The 22,790-nt window shown below is 41.9% G+C and overlaps 1 protein-coding gene across 17 annotated transcripts in view; it reads right to left on the reverse strand.

Annotated features, from left to right (window-relative positions):
- LOC310766652 (uncharacterized protein) overlaps positions 1-22,790 on the reverse strand; it is a 139,275-nt gene that overhangs the window by 105,447 nt on the left and 11,038 nt on the right. For 9 of the 17 annotated variants that reach the window (XR_014550293.1, XR_014550295.1, XR_014550296.1 and 6 more), the window contains exon 2: positions 16,682-16,775. The exons of 2 other annotated variants lie outside the window; for them this stretch is intronic. Coding sequence is in view for 4 of the 15 variants with exons in the window: in XM_083623146.1 (XP_083479272.1) it covers positions 16,682-16,709 (28 nt within the window). In the remaining 11 variants the exon portion in view is untranslated. Of the gene's footprint in view, positions 1-7,458; positions 9,392-10,481; positions 11,674-11,788; positions 11,874-16,681; positions 16,776-22,790 lie in introns of those variants that run through there. 6 more of the 17 variants (XR_014550294.1, XR_014550300.1, XR_014550301.1 and 3 more) reach the window with 4 other exon arrangements.

Genomic DNA, 22,790 nt, shown 5'->3' on the forward strand with positions numbered 1-22,790 from the left:
CTGACACTTCCAGGTAAGGCTAGGATGAGGCCCTAGTGGTCAGTTTACCAGGGGTCAGCAAACTTTTTCAGCAGGGGGCCGGTACACTGTTCCTCAGACCTTGTGGGGGGGGGGTGGACTGTATTTTGAAAAAAAAGAAAAAAAGGAACGAATTCCTGTGCCCCACAAATAACCCAGAGATGCATTTTAAATAAAAGGACACATTCTACTCATGTAAAAACACGCTGATTCCTGGACCATCTGCGGGCCGGATTTAGAAGGCGATTGGGCCAGATCCGGCCCCTGGGCCTTAGTTTGCCTACCCATGGTTTAGAGAATACTGAGCTAGGCAGACCCAGGATCTAAATCAGTATAATGCAAATTCCTATGTTTTGATGACTACAACGCCCTTCAGCCCCAGCCAGCTGTTGGGAGTTGCAGTTCAAAAGAATCTGGAGGGCACCTGGATGGGGAAGGCTGCTGCTGCTGATTCCAGTCTTTTAAAAGATAGACTCTGGTCACAAATGCTTTCATGAGCATCTGTCAAAAATCCATTCAAAAGCTGCAATCGCCTGAATCAAGATGTTCTGTATTGTAGCCTGGCAGAGCAAGTAGTTCACAGGGGAACTATTAGGAATGAATAGAATGACACACTGTATTAATGGACTCTTGCTATCAAATTGAAACTGGGATAGTCTTGCTCTGAGCTACTGTGATTTTTGATGGGGATGACATATCTAAATATATGCTCCAAGAACCAACTGCTGCATTTTATTTAAGAATGATCTATATTGGGGATACAACCAAGGAGGCATTAGCCTTGATTCATCATGTCACTAGAACGATGTTTGTAAACCAGGCTACCCTAGCACATTTATTTATTAGACCACCTTTATTTCCTTGGTTGCTAATATCAAGTCAATTTGTATTACTTAGAGCCATTTTAACACCAGTGACCTTTACCATAGAACGTTGCTTATTGTAGACTTCTCTTCCTTTTTGCTCCCAAGTTCCTATGCTAATTTCTGGGCACTGGAAAGCTAGAGTGGTGTCAATTATGGAGAGAACATGTAAGACATTGATTCATACGCTGTGAGTCAGGGGAACATGTTTATATTCATTTTCTTTGTGAGAAAGAGCAAAAATCAAGAGGAATCTGACATTTCACTTTTTTTGTCAGAGACAAAAGCATACTCACTACAGTATCCACCTTTCATGTGAATCACAAAAACCATGTTCTCACCCACAGAGTTTTGCCCACTGTGACAGGAGCAGAGCTATATAGCAAAGCTGCAGGAAAAGTTCATTACCAAAAACCCAGAGCACAATTCATGACAGTTCAGCCTCTTCTTGGCAAACCTTAACAAAGTCAGAAATTCCCATTTTAAAGCCAAACACAGTTATGGGGATCAAAAAAATGAATCTTTCCTATTCAGCATAGGGGAACATGGGATTTCTGGACAGCTCAGGCCCTGTGGTTTTCTTCACAACAATAGAGGTGCCACAAGAACAAAAGGCAACACCAAGCTTTCAGGTACGTTGCAGTGCAAGATAACGAATATGTGAATCTAAAATATTAGTTCAGTAATTCAGATAGGGCCTCACAATCTGGACTTGCTAGCTGTACAGTAGAACTTCGTGAAGTTAGGGCCATACCACATCTTATAATGAAAGATGACTCCCTGTTTCCACAGCCAACCTCTCACACCCATTTTCTGTAAAGATTAAATAGCAATCACATACTTGATAAGGCACTGCAGCTGAGAGTTGTGTCTACACATCATTTCCTGGTGAGATTGTCACTTAAGTTCACATGTCCTGGTGAAATGAACCCAAAGACCTAGGTTGGCTACCAGCGAAAAGCAAGTGAAATTTTAATGTACACACTCATTCTCAAAAGCTAATGGATAGATACAAAGGAATTGCAAGTGCATGGAGAAAGGAGTGTCTCCTAAAAACAGTCATTTGTCAATGCTTGGAGAAAAAATTCTGAATGTTCCAAAATAAACAAATGTGTGTATAATCTAAAACAGACAGCACAGTAATGCATTTCATTTGTTCTGCAAGACAACAATGAATTGCGGCCATAATCTCTGCATCACAGACAGTTTCTTATGTACACTTGCTGGCCCATTCTTTCTGATCCTGCAAAAAGTTCAACAATTTTAAGAATTCAGTGTATGGACCTTCAAGCAACACTTATCATGTAACAAAGTATATTATTTTCTGTTGGTACTTTGAAAGAATTGTTTTGGCTTCATTATGGAGATATAAATCATTTGGCTGAACTCATTACATGCTTTCATTTGAGAACTTGAAAAATGACATGTTGTTTACAAGCAAAGCTATCCCTTTCTACCTTTATTGTACATAAGAAGATCCTGTAGGTAGCTGAACCATGAAAAGTCACCTCAAAACCTCATTTCTAAACCAAAGAGCAAATTTCCTAAGGCCCAATTTATGAAACTAAAGTGCATTTAACTATTCTGGTGGTCAATCAGACTGATGTACTAAGAATGTTGCTTGAGTGGATCACTTTCTTTGGAATAGTTGACACTCATCTCCCTTGCAGTTCAACCCACAGTTGTCCAATCACTGCCAAGCTTCCAAAAACAGATGGAGTCTTGCCATGTTGCTAAAACAATGGTTCAAGACACCTACAAGCATGCCAAATGCCCCAAGGCCATTCACAAATGTAATGGCTGTTTGGTCATGGTAATTTGCTCAAACTTTATAAAGGTTAGTCAATTCTAGAGCATTTATGAGGATTGTGAAGAGAATATTAAGACCCTATTTAAATGCTAAATCCTATTTTCTAAAAATGTTATTAAGACCTAATATTAAGCTCAATTAAAAATAAAAATAATGCAGCATGAATTAACTCTGGTTTTAATACCAAATACTTCTTGTTTAGATTTAAAGCTCATGCTGTCTTGGCTCTTCAGGGTGAATATTTCCTTACTTAATTGATCCATATCACCACCAAATGAAGCATGCCACTATTAGTTTGATATTACAGATGGGAGGGTGAGAGACAGAGACCTGCCACAGAGGTCACTCAATGAGCCCATGAGCATGACGAAATCTGAATCCAAGAAGAGATAGTGATGGCAACCAACTTTGTCTTTAAAAGATAATCAGACAAATTGATGGAGGCTAAAGTTATGCTCTACCTCCACTGTTGGAATTGCTGGGAACTGAAAGTAGGGAGAGTACTGTTGCATCCAGCTTCTGCTTCTGGGCTTCCCATAGTTATCTGCTTAGCTAATGTGAGAACAGAGCATTGGACTAACAAATGCAAGTCAACCACAGCGATCCATGTTTGAGGCCACAATGCTTTCCTTTCTTAAAAAGGTTTGGTAACGTTTGTCCACAGACAGTTTTTCTGGGTCATGTGGCCAGTGTGACTAAGCTGCTTCTGGCGAAACCAGAGCAGCGCACGGAAACGCCATTTGCCTTCCCACCAGAGCGGTACCTATTTATCTACTGGCACTTTGACATGCTTTCAAACTGCTAGGTGGGCAGGAGCAGGGACCGAGCAACAGGAGCTCACCCCGTTGTGGGGATTTGAACTGCTGACCTTCTGATCGGCAAGCCCTGGGCTCAGTGGTTTAGACCACAGCGCCACCCGCAACCCACAATGCTTTCCTTTCTTAGGAACACTTTACTGGTTAATGGTGAAATCCTGTGCATGCTCAGAAAGAATTCCCATAGTATTCAGAGGGTCTTATTTGCTAGTAAGCACATGCAGGCTTGCACCCTGATTTTCTTCCTAAAGTGTATGTGGTGGGAAATCTATTCTTTTGATTACATTTCAGCTGTTTGGACCTTATGCAAAAAAAGGTTAGTTACAATGTGTCACAGGGTAACGAATCTAAATTTAGTGGTTTTGTGAATGTTCCTTTCAAGGCTCCAAGGAGCATTCTACTCTGCATTAGAGAAAACCTTCCCTGGTGATTCAGCTCAGCTATAACCTTTACTAGTGCCAAAGGTTAATGTCCATAATTAGCAACCTTCTTTCCAGTTAGAGTGTTTGCTGCCACAGCAGCACACATTGATTATTGCTGCATATTTATGCATCTTAGTAAGGAATCAGTTGACATTGATGCTAGCACTGACAGATTCATTTTTCAAAGTCCTGAGTGGTTGATAGAAATAATGTTTGGCTGAAACAATAGCATTGAAAATGATATGTATCACAAATAAAAATATCAATTTGTGAAAACCATTTATCTAACGTGAAACATTTCTATTCAGCAGCCAAATACCACTCAGTCCAAATGGAAAGGGATATATTTGGCAATGCATATTATACAGATAAATCCATAATGGAAGTGGTGGGGTGGGGGGAAGCTTATGCAATGGATACAATCAGCAGCAGCAGCAACAAAATTGGAAAATGTTGGGTACCGCAAAGAAAAGAGCAGTCAACATTACCAGACTGAGATTTGCTTCTAACATCGCCAAGACCTGCCTGCTCTGTGAACCACAAGACTATCAAGTACATAGAATCATGGAATCATAGAATCGTAAGTTGGAAGGGATCCCAAGGGTCATCTAGTCCAAACTCCTGCAATGCAGGAATCTCAGCTAAAGCATCCATGGCAGATGGCCATCCAACTCTTGCTTAAAAACCTCCCTGTCAAACAACTCTTACTGTCAGAATGTTTCTGCTGCTGGAAAGAGAATGAAGGGGAGAAAACCTCTCCCTTTCTCTCTCACACACATCCACTGCTGCTACTGAATTTTTCAAGGAAGAAGCCTGAATTCTTTCTTGGCCTTCCCTCAGTGGTCAAGGAGGTTTGTTGAGATGTAAGGGGAAGGGGGTTTGTGAGCCGTAATGTGTGTGGAGGTGTGTGTAGCTTTGGATGAAGTGAAGGGGTAGAGTGGTTTTGGCAAAAAGCAAAAAGCAAAGGGAGAGGGTGGCTTTTCAGCAGTAGGTGGGGGTGGTAAGCAAGTGAGCCTGAGTGAGTATGTATACTTTGAGTTAATAGCTTAATTGACACTTTTGTACACCTCCTTGGAATCCTCTGATGAAGGGCAGCGGAGAAATCTTTTAAATAAATAAATATTAGACACCAGTCACATGGAAGATGGAATTCAAGGGCTGGGAAATAGAGCAGCATTTGTTTCAAAAATAAATAAATTCAAAGCCAGCTACTGTTGAGGAAATGGCACAGTGCTAACAACTCAAAACCTACCACTGTTGAATTTCAGACTGTAATTCAAAACAGGATGGCTCATTCCAGATCCTTGTAACACTTAACGGTCTCTAAATTCAAAATCCCAGGACTTCCCCACTGCTCCTGCAGATATCATATTAATAGAATCCTGCTGCAAGTTGCATCTCATTTACAGGCCATAACAAGCCCTGTCATAGCAGGAAAATCTGCAGCACAGCAGGGCAAAGGAAGTCATCACATAAAAACCAGCTGTTCCCTTGCAGGTTTAAACTTGGGAAGCACCATCTTTGCAAATATATTTTCCCAACCACCCTAGATGCCTAATGAGTATAATCAGATCTGGCAAATGGCGCTCACCATCTCTCAAGGCAACATTTTACTCAGAGATGGAAACTTTTCAGACATTTTGAATACTGTAGTTCATGGAAATATGATTGTAACCCCCCCCCCCCAAAAAAAAATAGCCATTTGATTGCATAAGTAAATCCCCTGGCTACTGGCAGTCTTGGGAATGAATATCTTTACATAGTAGGAGTGAATTTAATGCAGTGGAAGGAATTGTGACTCTCCTCCCAAAAGCCTTCTTAGTCACAAAAACAAATGCATTGTGCTATGGAAAAAGAGTGAGAATGCTGGATCTAAGATAGGTGTTTCAAGTCCAGTAAATATGTCAATATGGTCCTAGTGGTAGTTAAAATGCACATTTATTTAATGAAGCAACATTGTCTGGCCAGGCCAATAAATTTATGCTGATGTTAGTTAGGTAACATAATGATTTAGCATTTTATAAACACCTCAATCAATAGATGTAGAGGACTTGGTTAATATCCATAGGCTGTTATTGAAAAGGTCTATAAGATACATAGCAGACTGCATTAGCAACTCATACCGACATCCCATCATATATTTATAGAGGTGGATGATGTAAAACCCAGTTTCATTTCAAAATGAATATTAATTGCTACTATCTCATTAATTTCCACAGGGGTAGTCATGCTAGTCTCCTGCAGCGAAAACAACAGTCTTATGACATCTTAAAGACGAACAAATTTAATAAGTCTTTGTGAAATGTGGTCTACTTCATCAGATACATTACACCAAGAGGTTCCATTCTATCACTTGTGGACTGAATTAGCGAAGTGGATTTTTATCACGCTATATGTGTTGCTTGAGCTCTGCATTATTGGTCATTGTTAAACACATTTTTATCTCTGCCTGTGCTCCCCCCCTTTCCCAATTGCTGCTGTCCCTCTTGGGGGTGGGGTGACTTTGCCACACACACACCTCTTTGAGAAGCCTTGAGTCATTTCTCCTGAGCAGAGGGGTCATTTCAGAGCCCCTCTCCTTAAAGTTTAGTATACTCACAGTTCCTGTTTTTACAGTGTTTGTATACATAAATGTGCAGTGCATTCCTTCACTTTCAGAGGGAAGCACCACTGATTTCCATGGGGCTGATTCTTCAGAAACTGGGTATAGGATTACGGTCAGAGGCACAGCAATTATATTGCCCAAAATAGAAGACCATAATGACCAGTGACTAGTAAAATGTGAATTCAAGACTCCACCATCTCTTAAGAGAAATTAGCTACCAATTTTCTAGAGAAGCAATACTAGGGGGAAAAGTGCAAAATGGTGCGGAAATATGTTGGGGATGGGGGGGGGGCAGGAATCTGTCAGGAATAATAATAATCCAACTGCACATAGTGGATAATAAAGGACCAGCAACTGCACATAATGGATAGTAAAGGACCAGCAAATTGCTTCATTACTGAAACTACTATTTGAAGTGAGCTACCACCTCAAGTTGATGGACTACTGGGAACCAAGCTGCTCTGTGGAAAAGGTGAAATCAAATAGCTCCACATAATAGAACAAAACAGGAACCTGTGGGACAAGACTGGGAGGTAGAAAACAGCTGGCCCAGCCAAGAAGCTTGAGGGTCAGTGGTAGAAGGGCAGGTGAAACTGTGCCAGAATTAATTGGGGTGCTAAGGGGTTGAAGCAACTTTGGTATTTGTACAAGTTCCATTAATTTCAAGCTGATTTGCTCTGGAGATTTGTGGTAGAAGTGAGAAGCAATGTATTAATGTTAAGCCTATCCAGTAAATACAGAAAAGTTCAGATGCAGGAATTTTTATTTTGATTACAAATGCTGGTGTGTTTATGGGGTAATTCATCTATCTCTAGTATGTCTGATAAGGTTCAGCACTGGTCAGACTCAAGGGGCTAGAAGTATATCTTATATCTGTGGAAATAATAAATTTAGCTTCAGACTAATGCTGTCAGCATTTCCCCTCTTTTATTTTGTGGCACGAACCTTTTTAACAAATGCCATTTTTCATTTGATGCAACCATTTCTCCGAGTATATTTGCCAATTTCCCAGCACACTGAAAACACTGTACAGAACATTTATTTATATTCTTTCTGATTTAATCTCTTTTGGTAGTTCTATACTTTTCAGAATATAAAATACTTATCAGCATTTAAAGGTTAGAAAGAAACAGGTTTTGTCAGCACACTGGCTGTTTATTCAACTCATAGATTATATTAGAGGGGAGGGTGTGGGAGTCTTCCCTGCTGCCTAATTTTGATTATGTTTGCAAGCAGCTGATAAAGCCCCACAGGCAATGACTAGGACTAGTCTTCATTTTATTTTATTATTTTATTTTATTTTATTGGAGATATCAGTCAAAGACATTTCAGCTACTGGGAAGTCACCACAAAAAACAACAACAATCCGCAAACCATTCCTAGAATCATAGAATTGTACAGTTGGAAGTAACCCTGAGTCCAACCCAATGGAATGTTGGAATCCCAACTAAAGCATCCATGATAGATGGCCATCCACTGTCTGCTTAAAAACGTCCAAGGAAGGATAGGCCACCACTTCTCATGGAAGTCTGTTCCACTGTCGAACAGCTCTTAGTGTCAGAAAGTTCTTCCTGATGTTTAGTCAAAATCATTATTTAGTCAGAACATTAAGGAAGGCAGCAACCCTGTTCAGGCATTTTTTAAAGAAAGGCACAATGGCACAAAGTGCCATCCATTGGCCTGTCTGTGCCACCCCTGACTTTCCTGGTTGAGTGTAAAGGACTGCAGGACCTTCTCAGCCCATTCAGCTGAATGCAGTTAGAAATCCCCTTCACACTTGCCCTCTCAACTTTGGAAAGTCAGGAGTGGAACAGGCAGGGTGGGGCCATGCTGGTCCATGTGCCCCTAATGTTTACCAGATGGTTTGCATGCTCACACCTTCCTTGAATGGTACTCCCTGGAAGAGGGGAAATGGCGAGAATAGGAATGGGGGATAAATTTGAGTCAGTTCACATCTGAAGATGAACTTACATAATTCACATGAATGTGAACCGAAACACAGCTATTCCCTCAAACACCACATTATCTGAATTTTGTAATGCAGTTCTCCAACCAGGTAATATGCAAAAAGGGGAAAAGGGAAAGGGAAAAAAAGAAATGTATACTAATGTAAAGTGCACTATATTTATGGTTATGAATTAGGTTGTTAATGTTTATGTTTCCATTCACCTGGAGAAGGCTGAAAGCAAAGATAACTGATTTCCCTTCTTTAAGCAAAGCTCCTGTATCAATTATCCAGCATCCCTATTTTTGCTATTTCTTTGCTTCATGCTATTTTTTTTGTACTCAACACATTTGCAAAATACACTGTTTTACACTTGCTTGCTTCACACTATTTTTCAACCAACACTTTTGCAAAACGCACCATTTGCTAGCATGCATCCTTTTCCTAAGGGCAACCACCCGCCAACTTTGATCTGACAGGAGCTTACTATGTCACCATTAGTTTCACATTTCTCATCTCACCCCATCCCTCCTGCTTGTGTTACAGTCAGTGTATCATATCCTAAGGGCAACTGGCCTCTGAGGCCTGTTCTGTTCAAATGTAGCATCTGCATAGAGTGGAGAACAGGACTAGGAGCAACAATAACAGCAGCCATTTCTAAAATGAAGAACTTCAAAGCATTGACACTCATCAAAGTGCCACTGCCAGACATGAGGGCATAGATACTTGCCGGCAGCATCACAGACTGAGCATGGGTGCCTGTTTCAGCCCAGCCAGAGCACTTGGAGAAGGCCACACATTTCTCTTGGAGCCATAAGAGCCATGTTGACAGGGACAAACAGACATCCTTGGTTCCTGCATCAGTGTGTCTAGGGAATAGTTGGTTCTGGCAAAGCTTATACAGCTGCGGAATCTGGAGGGGGGGGGGGAGAAGGAAAGATTGTTGTACATGAGCATGTTGTTGTAACACCCAAAATTGTAGAAGGTAAGGAAAGAAGAAATGCATGAGCAAAACATGGCTTTGCTAATAGATCAGACTAGTGCTGTGCTGAAAATTTCATGACCAGTCTCCATTTATCAGTGAAAACAGAAACTGCACCTGGAAATGACCAAAGTGGAGTGAAAAGGTCAGTTGTTGTTGTTGTTGAGCTCCTGCTGCTGCTGCTTTTGGCACAGGAGGGAGGAGCTTCCACATATTGGAAGTTCAACGGAGTGCTTGTCCCACAATCCTTTGGATATGGCCATGGCACCTCACTCTAAGTTAACACGCCTTTGGGGCATCTCCAACTCTGGAGGTGGGTCATGCCAAAGGGGAAGCACCACACAGTTCACTCTAAAATGAGAGAATTCATGAAGGATATAAGAAACACTGTTGGGGATTAGCTGAAGGGAAGGAAAATGCAAGGCTATTCCACTGCATACTGTCAATTATACCTTCAAGGAGCTATTTCCTTATACAATTAAAGTGTGGATTAGTTTCCTCTTTTTAGTAGATTGGGAAGCTTTCCTTATCATGTATTAGCTATTGTCCTGCACACGACAGTGGTTTTACTCACCAGAGAGGCTCAATGGAAGCCTATTTAACTATAATGGCTAATGATTCATACAAATCGGAGTTAGGAGACCAGGACTGATGAAGAACTGTGCAAGCAAGTCAAAATGTGTTGCAGGAGAAAAGACTCAATTATTCTCCAAAGGCGAGAAAGAAAAACATTTCCTTTCCCTGCTCTCCTCCAGATATATGACAAAATCATGAGCTGAAATGTTGAACTATTGTTACAATTTGGAAAGCATAAAACTGGGGTGGGGGGAATAAAATAAAATGGCAAGCTGAAAAATGCTGAAGATCATCACAGTATCGTGGATTTTCACTCCTTCTACTAATAACTGACAACGGATGCTTTGATCAAGCAGATTCTGTTGACAGAGATTTTCTACAGCAGACAGAAACTCTTATCTTCAAGCCATGAAACACAAAAAACGTTCATAAAGACCACTTTGAATGCCATTTTCTCTGCATTATGTAAGTTTAGGGATTACTGAGCACAGAAAGGGATGTGATGAAAGATACAAAGCTTGGAAGGTGCTCCAGCGCACAGCAATTCATTACCATTACATTACATTATTCCATATTCAGGAAATATGCCAGTATTTCCCAGACTTAGGGTAGTTGACACACTTTTCCTCCTTGATAAAATCTGAGACACATTAAAAATATTTTTTTAAAAAATCCATAGCTTGGTGATACCTTTACTGGGAGCAACCAAAATCTCACAATGATGTGATCTTCCAGAACTCCTTATCAGGCAAGTTGTTACATAAAACAGGTAAGGGGGATGAGGAAACATTTAAAAACCAATCTGTTCTATGTGGAGTTGCCCTTGGGCCTGGTTCAGAAGCTCCAACTGGTGCAGCCAGATTGCTGATGAGGGCACATTATTATGATACACACACACACACACACACACACACACACCACATTTTTCCCTGATGGGACTCAAGGTGGCTTACACAGAACTGCTAAAAACATAGAAAAAACAATAATTTTAAAGCAGTTAAACATTGTTAGAAGTAAAACTCTATACATATAACATCCATTTAAACCATACAAATACCGGTAATTACAAGATAAACAGCATGTGGCACCACTGTTTAAAACTTTTGCACTGGTTGCCTATCTACTTCTGAGCCAGGCTGAAGGTCCTTGTCCTAATTTACTACGTCCTGAATGACTTAGGTTCAGGGTACCTTCAAGACCGCCTGAAACCTTATATCCCAGATGAAACACAGCTGTTGCCCTCTAGAATGGATCCTGTAAAGTCCATTTCTCCAGACAATCCTGTGAAGAGCCGTCCTGGCACCCCATAGCTTATCTTGTCACTGGAACCTGTTGGGCAGCCAGCTGCAGACTGTTTCTGTCTATTAGTCTCCTACACACTTCAGTCTTACCTCAGTTTGGAGCTCTCCAGCTTTGCTTTAAGTGGGCATGTGTCAAGCACACACATGAAGCCAGAGATGCAGCCGTAATCTGCCAGCCACAGTGAAGAATTGTGCATGCACTGTAATTTTCCTGCACACTAATAGACTGGCAGTTTCATCCATTTAAGTTCCTCAAACCAAGCTTAAGTGGCCCCATTTCTACAGTTCACTGAGGTAACAGCCCCTTGAGCAAGTACCCTTGCGCCCAATCCACTGCTGTGTGAGAGACCATAGAAACATGGGTTGTTAAAATCAAAGCTTCCTATATATCATTGGTGCTGCTAATAATAAGAATGTGGAAGATCTTCTTATAAAATTGGACACAGTTTACCTTTCAAGGAACCTGAGTTTGCTGATGATGTGTGAGTGGCTCTTCCTTTTGTCTGTTCTGCTGCACAGTTTATTTCATTTCATCTCTGAGCAGAACAATAAAAAATGATACTGATCAGAGAGGCCTTTTTTATTATTGCTTTTCTATCTCACTTTTTCTCCTTTTGGCTCTTGAGCATTTCGGCTTTGTCAATATTGTCATTCGATGGCCACTCCGAAAATGATTAGCTGCTTCAAAGCTTTATTTGATCTGCAGCTAATGTAGTGCCAATACTGTAACCGGCAATTGCTCATATTCATTTCTCTACCAATTCACAGACAATCAGATTCATTCCCACCTTGAGACCCAGATATCAACATTCACCTGAGCCCATCAAAACAGTCAATCTACATAATGGAAAAATGTAAAAATCCAGGGGTCAGGTAAGTGCACTTTCTTCTTTCCAGCTACAAGGAATATTCTATTAGCATAACTTGCAGTCTTCAGCTGCATGTGATTTCAGCAGGTCAAATAAATGTTTGCTATTCCATTTAGTTCTTTTAAAAATAAAACAAAATAAACTTTTGTCCTATTTTAGTTATAGAGTACCCTTTTCTGTAGATTATGAACAAAATATCTAGCGATTATTTTTAGTCAGTGTTATGCAACCTACCCTCCTATTTTTAAGTACAAATGAAAGGCATACATGAGGTGCATGGGGCGTTAGGGGAAGGGCAGTAATTGGTGGGGGATGTGTTGTGCTCCTTCTTTTTGTCTACCTTTGGTCCCCACCCTGCACTCAGCTCTCAGAACCAGTGTGGTGGTTAGGAGCGGTAGATTCGTAATATGGTGAACCGGGTTCGTGGCCCCGCCTGGGTGACCTTGGGCTAGTCACATTTTTCTCAGCCTCACTCACCTCACAGAGTGTTTGTTGTGGGGGAGGAAGGTAAAGGAGATTGTTAGCCGCTTTGAGACTCCTTAGGGTAGTGATAAAAGGTAAAGGCAAAGGTAAAGGACCCTTGACAGTTAAGTCCAATCGCAAACGACTGTGGGGTTGCGGCGCTCATCTTGTTTTACTGGCTGAGGGAGCTGACATTTGTCCACAGACAGTTTTTCTAGGTCATGTGGCCAGCATGACTAAGCTGCTTCTGGCGAAACTAGAGCAGTGCACAGAAACACCGTTTACCTTCCTGCCGGAGTGGTACCTATTTATCTACTTGCACTTTGACGTGCTTTCAAACTGCTATGTTGGCAGGAGCTGGGACCAAGCAATGGGAGCTCAGCCCATTGAGGGGATTCGAACTGCCGACCTTCCGATCGGCAAGCCCTAGGCTCAGTGGTTTAGACCACAGTGCCACCCGCATTAGTGATAAAGTGGGATATCAAATCCAAACTCCTCCTCCTCCTCCTCCTCCTCTTCTTCTTCACCAAAGGCCCCTAGAAGCTTCCAGTATGTGACAGCAGCCACACTCCAGGAATGACTTTGATTGGCAAGCCAAGGGTCTTAAAGCCTTAGTGAGTGAGGGTCTTCCTCTGTGTACAAAGACAGGTTCCAGCAGATTGAGTGGATGAGACCAATAGTGAGTCCAATGGTCGTAGTGGATAAAACAATAACCACTGAGAGTGGTTAACCTGCCCATAACCTGCCCATACAGGTTAACCAGCTAGTGGGGTGTTTAGACTAGAACAGTGAGCAATAATGAACATTTTGCAGAAATTTTGCTTTCTAACCCATTTATCCACACTCACTTGCAAATTTCCCACTCATTTCCTTGGTATCTGTTGTCTAGCATCTAGTTAACACCAGTAAAAAGCATATGCCTGATGGTTTTAGCCTATGTGTTGGCAGAGTCTTTCATTGTGGCCTTTCACACCAAACTAGAGTTAGAGGGGCTGTTGTATTAATTAGCTAATTTGTTCAGCACTTAAAAGGTGTGAGACACTATAGACATGCAATGGATTATTTACGGCAAGCTTGATATTCCTAATACTTTTCAAATCCCAACAGTAGACCATGTAATTAAAAGAATTTCATCTGCCGTAACATAACCTAGTGGTGATCTGTTTGAATCCATTTCAAAATATTTGCAACACTGAATTTCATTTGAAGTATTTACAAATATATCTGATGGTTTCTCTGCAGATTCTACACGGCATACCCTAATTTTAGTGTTCGTGAAGACAAAATACCTAACATTTTAACAGCAAGGAGTAACAGCTTGAAACTGAAAATCAAAAGCTTGCTATTCAACAGAATGAATAGAAGGAACTAGCATCTCAGTTTTATTGGCTAGTTGAAGACATTTTTTTCTTGGCTGGACTTTCAACGCTATCACATGGATCCCGCAAAAATAAAGGAACTGAGAGTGAGTAACATCCTGCTTCTCTTAACTGGTAACATCCTGAAAATACTATGAAGAGGTTCACATTTATGGCCAGTGCTCATGTGCAGATTCCATGTGGATAGCGGTACCTCCTTGTGAGGTGTATATGCACAGCAGTCATGAGGTTTCAGATTGCACCATGTAGACAAGCCCCATGCAGAAGAACATCTTCTAAAACAGTATCTCCAGAAGAGTAGTACCCCATTGCAAGGATAGTGGCAGCCCATGCTCACTCCTGAGATGCTCAGAAAGGGTCTACCATAAGTGTTAACTCAGGGATAACCAAGGCAATGCCCTGCAGATATTGCTGGCCTGCAACTCCCATCAGCCTTAGCCAGGATAGTCCATAGTTGGGGGTGATGGGAGTTGTAGTCCAGCAAACCTCTGGAAGGGTCAAGGAGCTGTGAAGCATGTCCAGGTCAACAACAGGACAGGGAAGCACAGGAGGCATGGAAGGCAATTAGCTTTTTATTAACAGAAAATAATGACATAGTAGAGCCCTCTGGTTTGTCCTTTCCTCTCTAGCCTCTCACTTTGAATCACTCCCAAGCAGGCAAAGGCTGTGTTAAGGGGCTGGGCTCCTCCTATGGGCCTTTCTAGCCAAGCAATGTGCAGGACTCTCCTTGAGCGGGGTGTCAGGACAGAGGGGGGAGAGCCAGCAGGACAGAAACTGTCCTGCTGCTGGGTAGCAAGGGCAACTTCTGACTCCTCTCTGTCTGCATCTGCACTCGCACTGTGACTCTCAGCCTCTAACCCTGTCCTGGAAGGCCTTCCTTCTGCAGATGTTCCCCCACCCCCACTTGATTGCTCAAACCTCCTGCTTCTAGTACCTCCCCGCTTATCTCAGACTGCTCTTCAGTATCCCACCACCATGATCTAGGATCTAAGTCTTCTTCTTCTGTGTCTTTTTCTTCTCTTGGGCAGCAGCCTCCCACCACTCTTCATCATCCAGCCTGCCCCTGACAGGTAGGCACCATAGTGGCTGCCTCTGTATTATGTATTCTAACCCCCTAAGCAAGGTGTGGGATGCAGGTGGCGCTGTGGGTTAAACCACAGAGCCTAGGACTTGCCAGTCAGAAGGTTGGTGGTCTGAATCCCCGTGACAGGGTGAGCTCCCGTTGCTCCGTCCCAGCTCCTGCCAACCTAGCAGTTTGAAAGCACATCAAAGTGAAGGTAGATAAATAGGTACCGCTCCGGCGGGAAGGTAAATGCCGTTTCTGTGTGCTGCTCTAGTTCGCCAGAAGCGGCTTAGTCATGCTGGCCACATGACCCGGAAGCTGTACGCTGGCTCCCTCGGCCAATAAAGCAAGATGAGCGCCACAACCCCAGAGTCGGTCACGACTGGATCTAATGGTCAGGGGTCCCTTTACCTTTTAAGCAAGGTGTACTCTGAAGGCTTTGAAGGGCATCAAGTATATCAAGCAATATAGTAAATAATCTCTCTCTCTCTCCCACTCTCTCTCTCTCTCTCTCTCTCTCTCTCTCTCTCTCTCACACACACACACACACAGTGTGCGTATAACTAGACAATCAAAGTGGATCAATCTAGCAGTCAGGAATCACAATAAAAAACACATACTAGATTCCCCAGCTTTTGTTAACTAAACAACATAACAGTACACTAGCTGTAAAAACAGCATCAGGGCATCAGTTTAAAAACCAGCAGCAGATAAAAACCTGGCAGAACAGAAAGATTTTGACAAGCTTTCTAACCATCAAGAGGGAGAAAGGTACACAACAAGTCTACAACAGCCAGAGACAGTTTGTAAGAATTTGGAAGAGCAGAGTTTCTTGCTGTAAAATAAAATAAAATGCAGCACCAGGATCATGTACAGTGGTATCTCGTGTTGTGTAATCTCCGGGTTACAGAATCTTTGGGTTACAGCTGCGGCAAACCCGGAAGTGTATACTTCCAGGTTTCACTGCTCGTGCATCCGCAGAAGGTCTCTGTGTGCTGCGTGCATGCACAGAAGAACTCTATCACGCTGTGTTTGTGCGCAGAAGTGGTGCCTCTAGTTACGGATTTTTCGGGGTGCACACGGCACCCCGGAATGAATTAAATCCATAACCAGAGGTACCACTGTACCAGGAAACAGAATGAATTGAATGGTTTTCTGTACATGCTCTCAGTATGTGATGGCAGAAAAGGGGGCAAATTTCTCTTCCTGTCTCCCATATTCTGTGAATTTTGGTTCTTCCAATGACATTCAAGGCAGGAAAATGGACAAACACTTTCACAGAACACAGTCTGGAGCTGCATACACACTTCTGTTTACTCTGCATCCAGTCTACTCCAACTGCAAGTGAGGGTAGTCGTGCTGCTGACATGTCTCTCTCTCGAAAGACAATGGAATGTGCCTCCAGGGTTGAAGTCAAACCGCTGCATTAGTAGCACTGAAGTGACCTCCATGGGGCACAAGCCTGAGCTCTGTATGTGTGGAGGTCCTGGGCTGCCCAGATGACAAGACCCCACTCTCGGCTTTGCTGATGTGGCCCAAAGGAAAGCAGAGCAATATGTTTGGCACCCTACTTGGCTGCAGGAGTTGCCATCCAACCATCTTAGTGACTCCGCTTCAGATTTGTGTAGGGTTTACTCCTTAGTCTTTTCTTCTTCTGAAGATATCCTACAACGCACAAGAGGTTTAGGATCAAAGTTTTCCTTCTCCTGGATGAGCTACTGTCTCAGGTTGATGAGCCCCACCTGCCCTTCACTTCCCTCTACACCATGTGCAGAAAACACCTTCTTCGCTATTGGACCCACTATTAGTCTAATCCGCTCAGAACCTGTCTTCCCATGCAGGGAAAATCCCTAACTCACAGAGGGTTCTAGGCCCATCGGTTACTCTCACCTGGCTTAGTTGGCCTGTTGGAGACACAGCGTTAGCCTCTGTCCATATTTATCCCATAGTTTATTATGAAATAGTGTTTTGATACATTCACCCCAATCTTCAATCCAAATTGTGTAAAAGAATGATGGGCATGCTTTTTAAGTGTGTAATGTGCATTCAGCCTTAAAATATGGAATTTCCTGTCAGGATGTGGTGATGGCACAATGGCTTTAAAAGAGGATTAGGCAAATTCATGGAGGATACGTTTACCAAGCTGGTATAAGATAAACAGTGATGGAGATCTATTGCCTTTATGTCCTGCTTCTAGGTTTCCCAGAGGTATGTGGCTGCCCTCTGTTTGAAGCAAGATCTTGGACAGGGAAGACAACCTGCAATCCTCTAGATGTTGCTGGACAACAACTCCCTTCATCCCTGAACACTGCCCCTGATGGCTGGGGCCAATGGGAATTGTAATCCAATGACATCTGTAGGGCCACAGGTTCTTCATCCCTGGTCTAGGGGGACATTTAGTCTGATCCATTAGGGCTCTTCTTATGTTTTTTAAATCTTTATATTCTCTTGGAATAATCAAGCTAATAACTTTTTTTTTTAAAAAAAGTGCATTAAGAACCCTAACATTTTGAGTTTTGAAGTCTAATGCTTGGCATTAGGATGTATTTTCAGACAGCAGCCTACCCAATTGGTTGCAGTGCATGATTTGCTTATTAAAAATGTTGAGTGTGATAGTAGACAAAACATATTGGAAGTGAAGATTCATCTTCAGTTGGTGCTCTTCAGCAGGTAGTGAGTAAAATTTAATAGAGTGTTTGATTTACAACCCAAAGATAGGCCAAAATGAACACATTTATTTAAAAAGCACCTTTCACACTCTGAAAAAACCTTTGACAGCATTACTTAATAAAAAAAAACCTCAGTGCCATTGAAAATTCATTTATGAGTGGAATAGCAGTTAGCAGCTGACACCACTAATGTGTGCAAAGAATCTTTCCTCGGGTTTGTCCATCTCATCTTTCATCTCTGTCTCGACAAATGAACTGTTTTCATAGCATGATAATTATGCTGTCTTGTCTCCTCTAAAATACTGTGATTTCACTCCACTGAGAGAAATAAAAATGAGATGAACTATGTGAGTGAAAGGCTTGAAATACAATGCAGGTCAGGCATCGTTTGTAATGGTGGGGCGGGGGGGGGGGGAAGAATATTGGTAGTATTAAAGCACAGTGCAGTTTTACTTCTTCTGACAAAAGTCATGAAAAGTGGCAACAACTGCTGCTGTTTCATTTATCAGAAGAAGCCAGAGTTTTGCTGTGCTTTTTTAAAGAAGGGTCAGTGTAAAATACCAGTTAAGCTTAAAGTATTGCAAGACAGAAATCATGAAAAGCGGTGACAACTGCTACTGCTTCATTTTTCAGAAGAAGACAGAGTTTTGTTTTGTGTTTTTTTAAAAGAACAGCCCGTTTAAAATACTAGTTAAGTTTGAATTCTTGCAAAACAGGCCAAGAATGCGAGTTTATTTTGTTTGCCTTTATTGCTTTGCCAGCTTAAATCAGTTTTCTGCTGCATCAGCCAGAAAGAGGTCAGACACTCAAACAGTGCCAACGTTCTGCGTCCTGCAGGTGGAAATACAGCTAGGTGGAAAGCAAAATCAAACAAAACTGTCACTCAGAAAATGCATAAATAACGCTACACGTATCTTTAGATATACAGAACTGGGGGGGGGGGATAGGAAAGAGAATCAATATGCTTTGGGACATTGTTTCTTGCAGGGTTTTTGTTTGTTATTTTTACATGCTGGAGCAATATCCACTGGGAATGATTCAGGATTTAATGCTCAGCTTAAGAAAAACCACTCAGTTATGCAGGGTGGTGGTTCATCCTTACCAGTGGCTCCCATAGGTGTATTTCAGGACCACAAGTAGGATGCTAATGACAACTGAACTACAGCCTTGCAGAGATGTCATCTGCATGAACTGGAACTGCCATGTAGGGGTTGTATGCTTAGCTGCTGCAATGCCCCACAGTGGGGTAGCACTTTTTGAAGCAGTCAAAATTGCACAAATCACACCAACCATATATATTGTTCCCCCACTGAACTGCTGGCTGACAAAAATGTTGTGCCTGGTAGAACAGCCAAGTTACAAGCCCAGAGGTACTTTTACAGGTGTCGCTGTAGTGGAAGCTGGTTCATTAAGACAAATGGAGTCTTGTTCCACTATCCTCAGCCAAATGGAGTCTTGTTCCACTATCCTCAGCCCGACCTGCCTGCCTTACTGCAGATATTAATATCGTGCAGCTTGAAGTGACTGGATGCAGAAAAACTGACTCCTTTCTGAAATGAAACATTGTCCACTATATTGTCCATTAGACCCATAAGATTGTTCAAAACTTGACTTACAGAACTTCCTTCAATACAGAACAAAAACATTAAAGATACACCCAAATAATTCCATACAAGATTTTGTGCTGCCCAGCACAGGCTCAGCATCTTAGAAATAAAATATAATTCCAAACAGGCCTATAAGAAAAGATATTTCTCTCTCTCTCCTTACAGCCTGAAGCTATGTGCTCCTGGAGAGCTTCATTACCTCCTTACTCCCACAGAGCCTGGGAACAAAGGACCCAAGCCACCACACTTCCAAGATGGCAGATTTGTACTTCAATAGCCTCCCATGTGATCTAAGGTTAAACACTCACATGTTAGCTAGCAGAGAACAATAACAATTATTATCAACCCATCAAGGAGCTCAAAGACCATGTAGTATACAGTGGAATTGTCCCTTGTTAAACCTTTTCAGCAATATACACTGTCAGTCTCCATTTCACTGTCAAGTAAAAAATTATACTTAACATGCCTTCCTACTTACAAGAAGTCCAGTCATGGCTCCCTCAAAGAATTCTGGCAATCACAGCCTGTTAAGGGTACTTAACAGCTATTCACAGAACTACAGTTTCCAGGTTGGTTTAATGATCAATGCCTCAGTGCCAGGGAACGCTGGGAATTTAGGAAATACAGGGGTTCCTAGAAAAGTCCCAGCAACCTTAACAACAAACCTTTCTCAGGATCCCTTGAGGAAAGCCATGACTATTTAAAGTGTTATAATAGTACTTCAAATGGATAGTGCAGATGGGGCCATAGCATTGCATTATTGGACAGCACACTTGAATCTGTCAGGATGAAGCATGGCTTAAAAAAACAAAAACAAAAAAGCAACAACACTGAATTAATTAATTAATATAAATGTCAAATCATGATGTGGTGAAGCTTTCAGCATGCACCATCATATACGGTACTCTTGCATGCCGGTACAGCTAGTCTTTGGAACAGAGCAGGCTGTCAATCTTTTCCCACCGTTGCATGTCTGCCTAGGCAACCTTTTACTTGAAGGGAATTTATCAGAAAGAAATTGGCTAAGACACAGTTCTTCCTTCTCTTGTGTTTAATTAGCATAGAAGGTTTGTCTCTGATAAATGCTCAAGATCAGACAAATCTGATTAGAACAATGATTGATGAATATGAATGATGGGGAAGGCAGGCAGGGAGTATTTTCTAGTATTCATTTTAAAACAAACTTGTGCCCTAAAACGTATAATAATTTGCAAGCGAAAAGGACATCTTCATTTTCTAAATGGGGTCTTTTTAAATGATAGGCAATAATGGGAGGATAAGTCCATTATTCATTTATAAGGGAATTAGCATAACAAAGCTGCTTAATGCGAGAGTTCAGAAAGCTCTGATTAATAAATTAATCCTTACATTTTACAATAGATCTCATTTTTGAATAATTCTTATAAGAAAATCTTTTAATAACTTCAGTGTTTTTCCACTCAGAGTGTTAACCATTTGTTTGCTGCTGTACAAGCAGAAGTAAATGCCCAAGAGCAGACAGCACTCTTATGTTGCATTGTGCTTGTAGTGGGGAAACTTTGCTGTGAACAGTGCACATCTCATTCCCTAGGAGACAACTTGAAATGGGAGTGTGATATGTGCAAGAGCCAAAAAGAGCAAGTCTCGATTTCAGCCTGATCCTTTACAGAGAAGCAGGACACATTCAGTTTAGTAAGGCCTGCCTGCACCCATGATGGCAACCTTTGCACACCTCATGCTCTCTCCAGAAAGCAAAGGGAGAAGAAGCTCTGGGACAAACTACCATTCCCAGGGTATTTTTTGGAGGGGTCCCATCACTGTTAAAGTGGTATATTTTCGGGTGCCTACTAAAAATACTTTTGCATAGGCAAGCCTATCGAGACATGCAGAAGCTGTCATGTGTTTTAACCTGGTTTTAGCTTGCTGTTGGTTTTATTTATTTTTGAATGTTTTACATATTTGCTTTTAGACTTTTTATTGTTTTAATTTTTTTGGGAAACCACATTGAAGTTTTATTGATTGCAATAATTGGTATATAGATGTGAAACAGAGGCACTGGCTAGCCCCTGCTGTTGAGGGGGCTGGAGCCACATGGCGTGCTGGCATGGCATGTGTGACATTCCTTACCACTCCTTTAAGAACTTGGGGGGGTCCAAAGTGCCTTGCCCCCCCTGTTTTGAAATCAATATGTAAATGAAAATGAAATGAGACATGGTCTTATTTGCAAAGCTAGCCACAATGCCAAGGATGGAATGTGGGGGTAGGGTTCTTCTGTGACTTTTCCTTTCCCCTTCCCAGGAGAGTTGTGGAGATGAATGAGTAATGCTGTGTTCCTGGGCACATGGAAGAAAACCCCACTTGTCTCAGTAGAATGACTGCAAATATGCACAGGATCAAGCCTCAAGCTAGCCTTCTGGCATATGCTCATAGAGAGGCAGGATGAAACTTAAGCATTGGCTGCAGGCCTCTCATCATCAACACAGTAGCTATCAATGTATTTGAATATCATCTTTTGGAAGCTATTAATGGTGTGAGACTTTGGTATGTATAATGTATTTTGGTTTGAATGCCACTGCCTAATTTGGAGGTGGTGTCTTTAAATTGGAAAAAAAAATCCCTGCACCCAAATAAAGAGGTGGCTTGAAATAACAGCATTATTAAAAACTATTATTAATTAAATTTCTATCCTGCCTTTTATCCCAAAGGAGCCCAGGGCAGCAAACAAGAAAGTAATATAATAATTTCAAGGTTGCTAGCAACAGTCTTTCAGTCTGCAAATGCCTGGGTGTGCAGGAATGTTTTGAAATTAAAAGCTGAGACAGACACATCTCACCAGGGAGAGTATTCAACACATAATGGGGAGGGGGATGCATGGAGGCTGAATGCACATTCTGATGTCAGAGGCTGTAGGATGCAGCAAGGTGCAACCCCAGTCCATCTGTGCCCCTGCCAGCACCAAGTGATAACCCTTCTGGCAAGGGCAGGACTGTTCTTCCTACCTCAAATGACATGCAAGAGCAGCAGCTGGGCAGTGAGTTAGCTGTCCTCCATACACTGCCTACAGTTTGAAAGGGGCATCCATTTAAATCATGCATGCCTAGCAAAGAGGACTCGGAATCACACTGATAGTATCCTTAATAATACAGCTGCTTGGGCAACCAAGTCAGGGCTGGAATTATTTCTGAGGAAACATGTAGTATCCCAGAGATTCTACAGCTGATTGGTGGTTGAAACATCTGAGGACTGAGAGGGAGTCTACTAACCAGTACTGGCCCACCAAATCCCAAACGCCAAACCAAATCAGGCCAATTTGGGTACACCCAGGATTTGGCCAGAGCGGAGTCACCATTGTGCCTTTCCTCTGTTCAAAATGTGAAGAAGCATGGGTGTTAAATCCTGCTATCGAATGAAACTGGGGCATTCCT

Source organism: Podarcis filfolensis, assembly GCF_964270895.1.
Source record: "Podarcis filfolensis genome assembly, chromosome: 7".
Lineage (NCBI taxonomy): Eukaryota > Metazoa > Chordata > Lepidosauria > Squamata > Lacertidae > Podarcis > Podarcis filfolensis.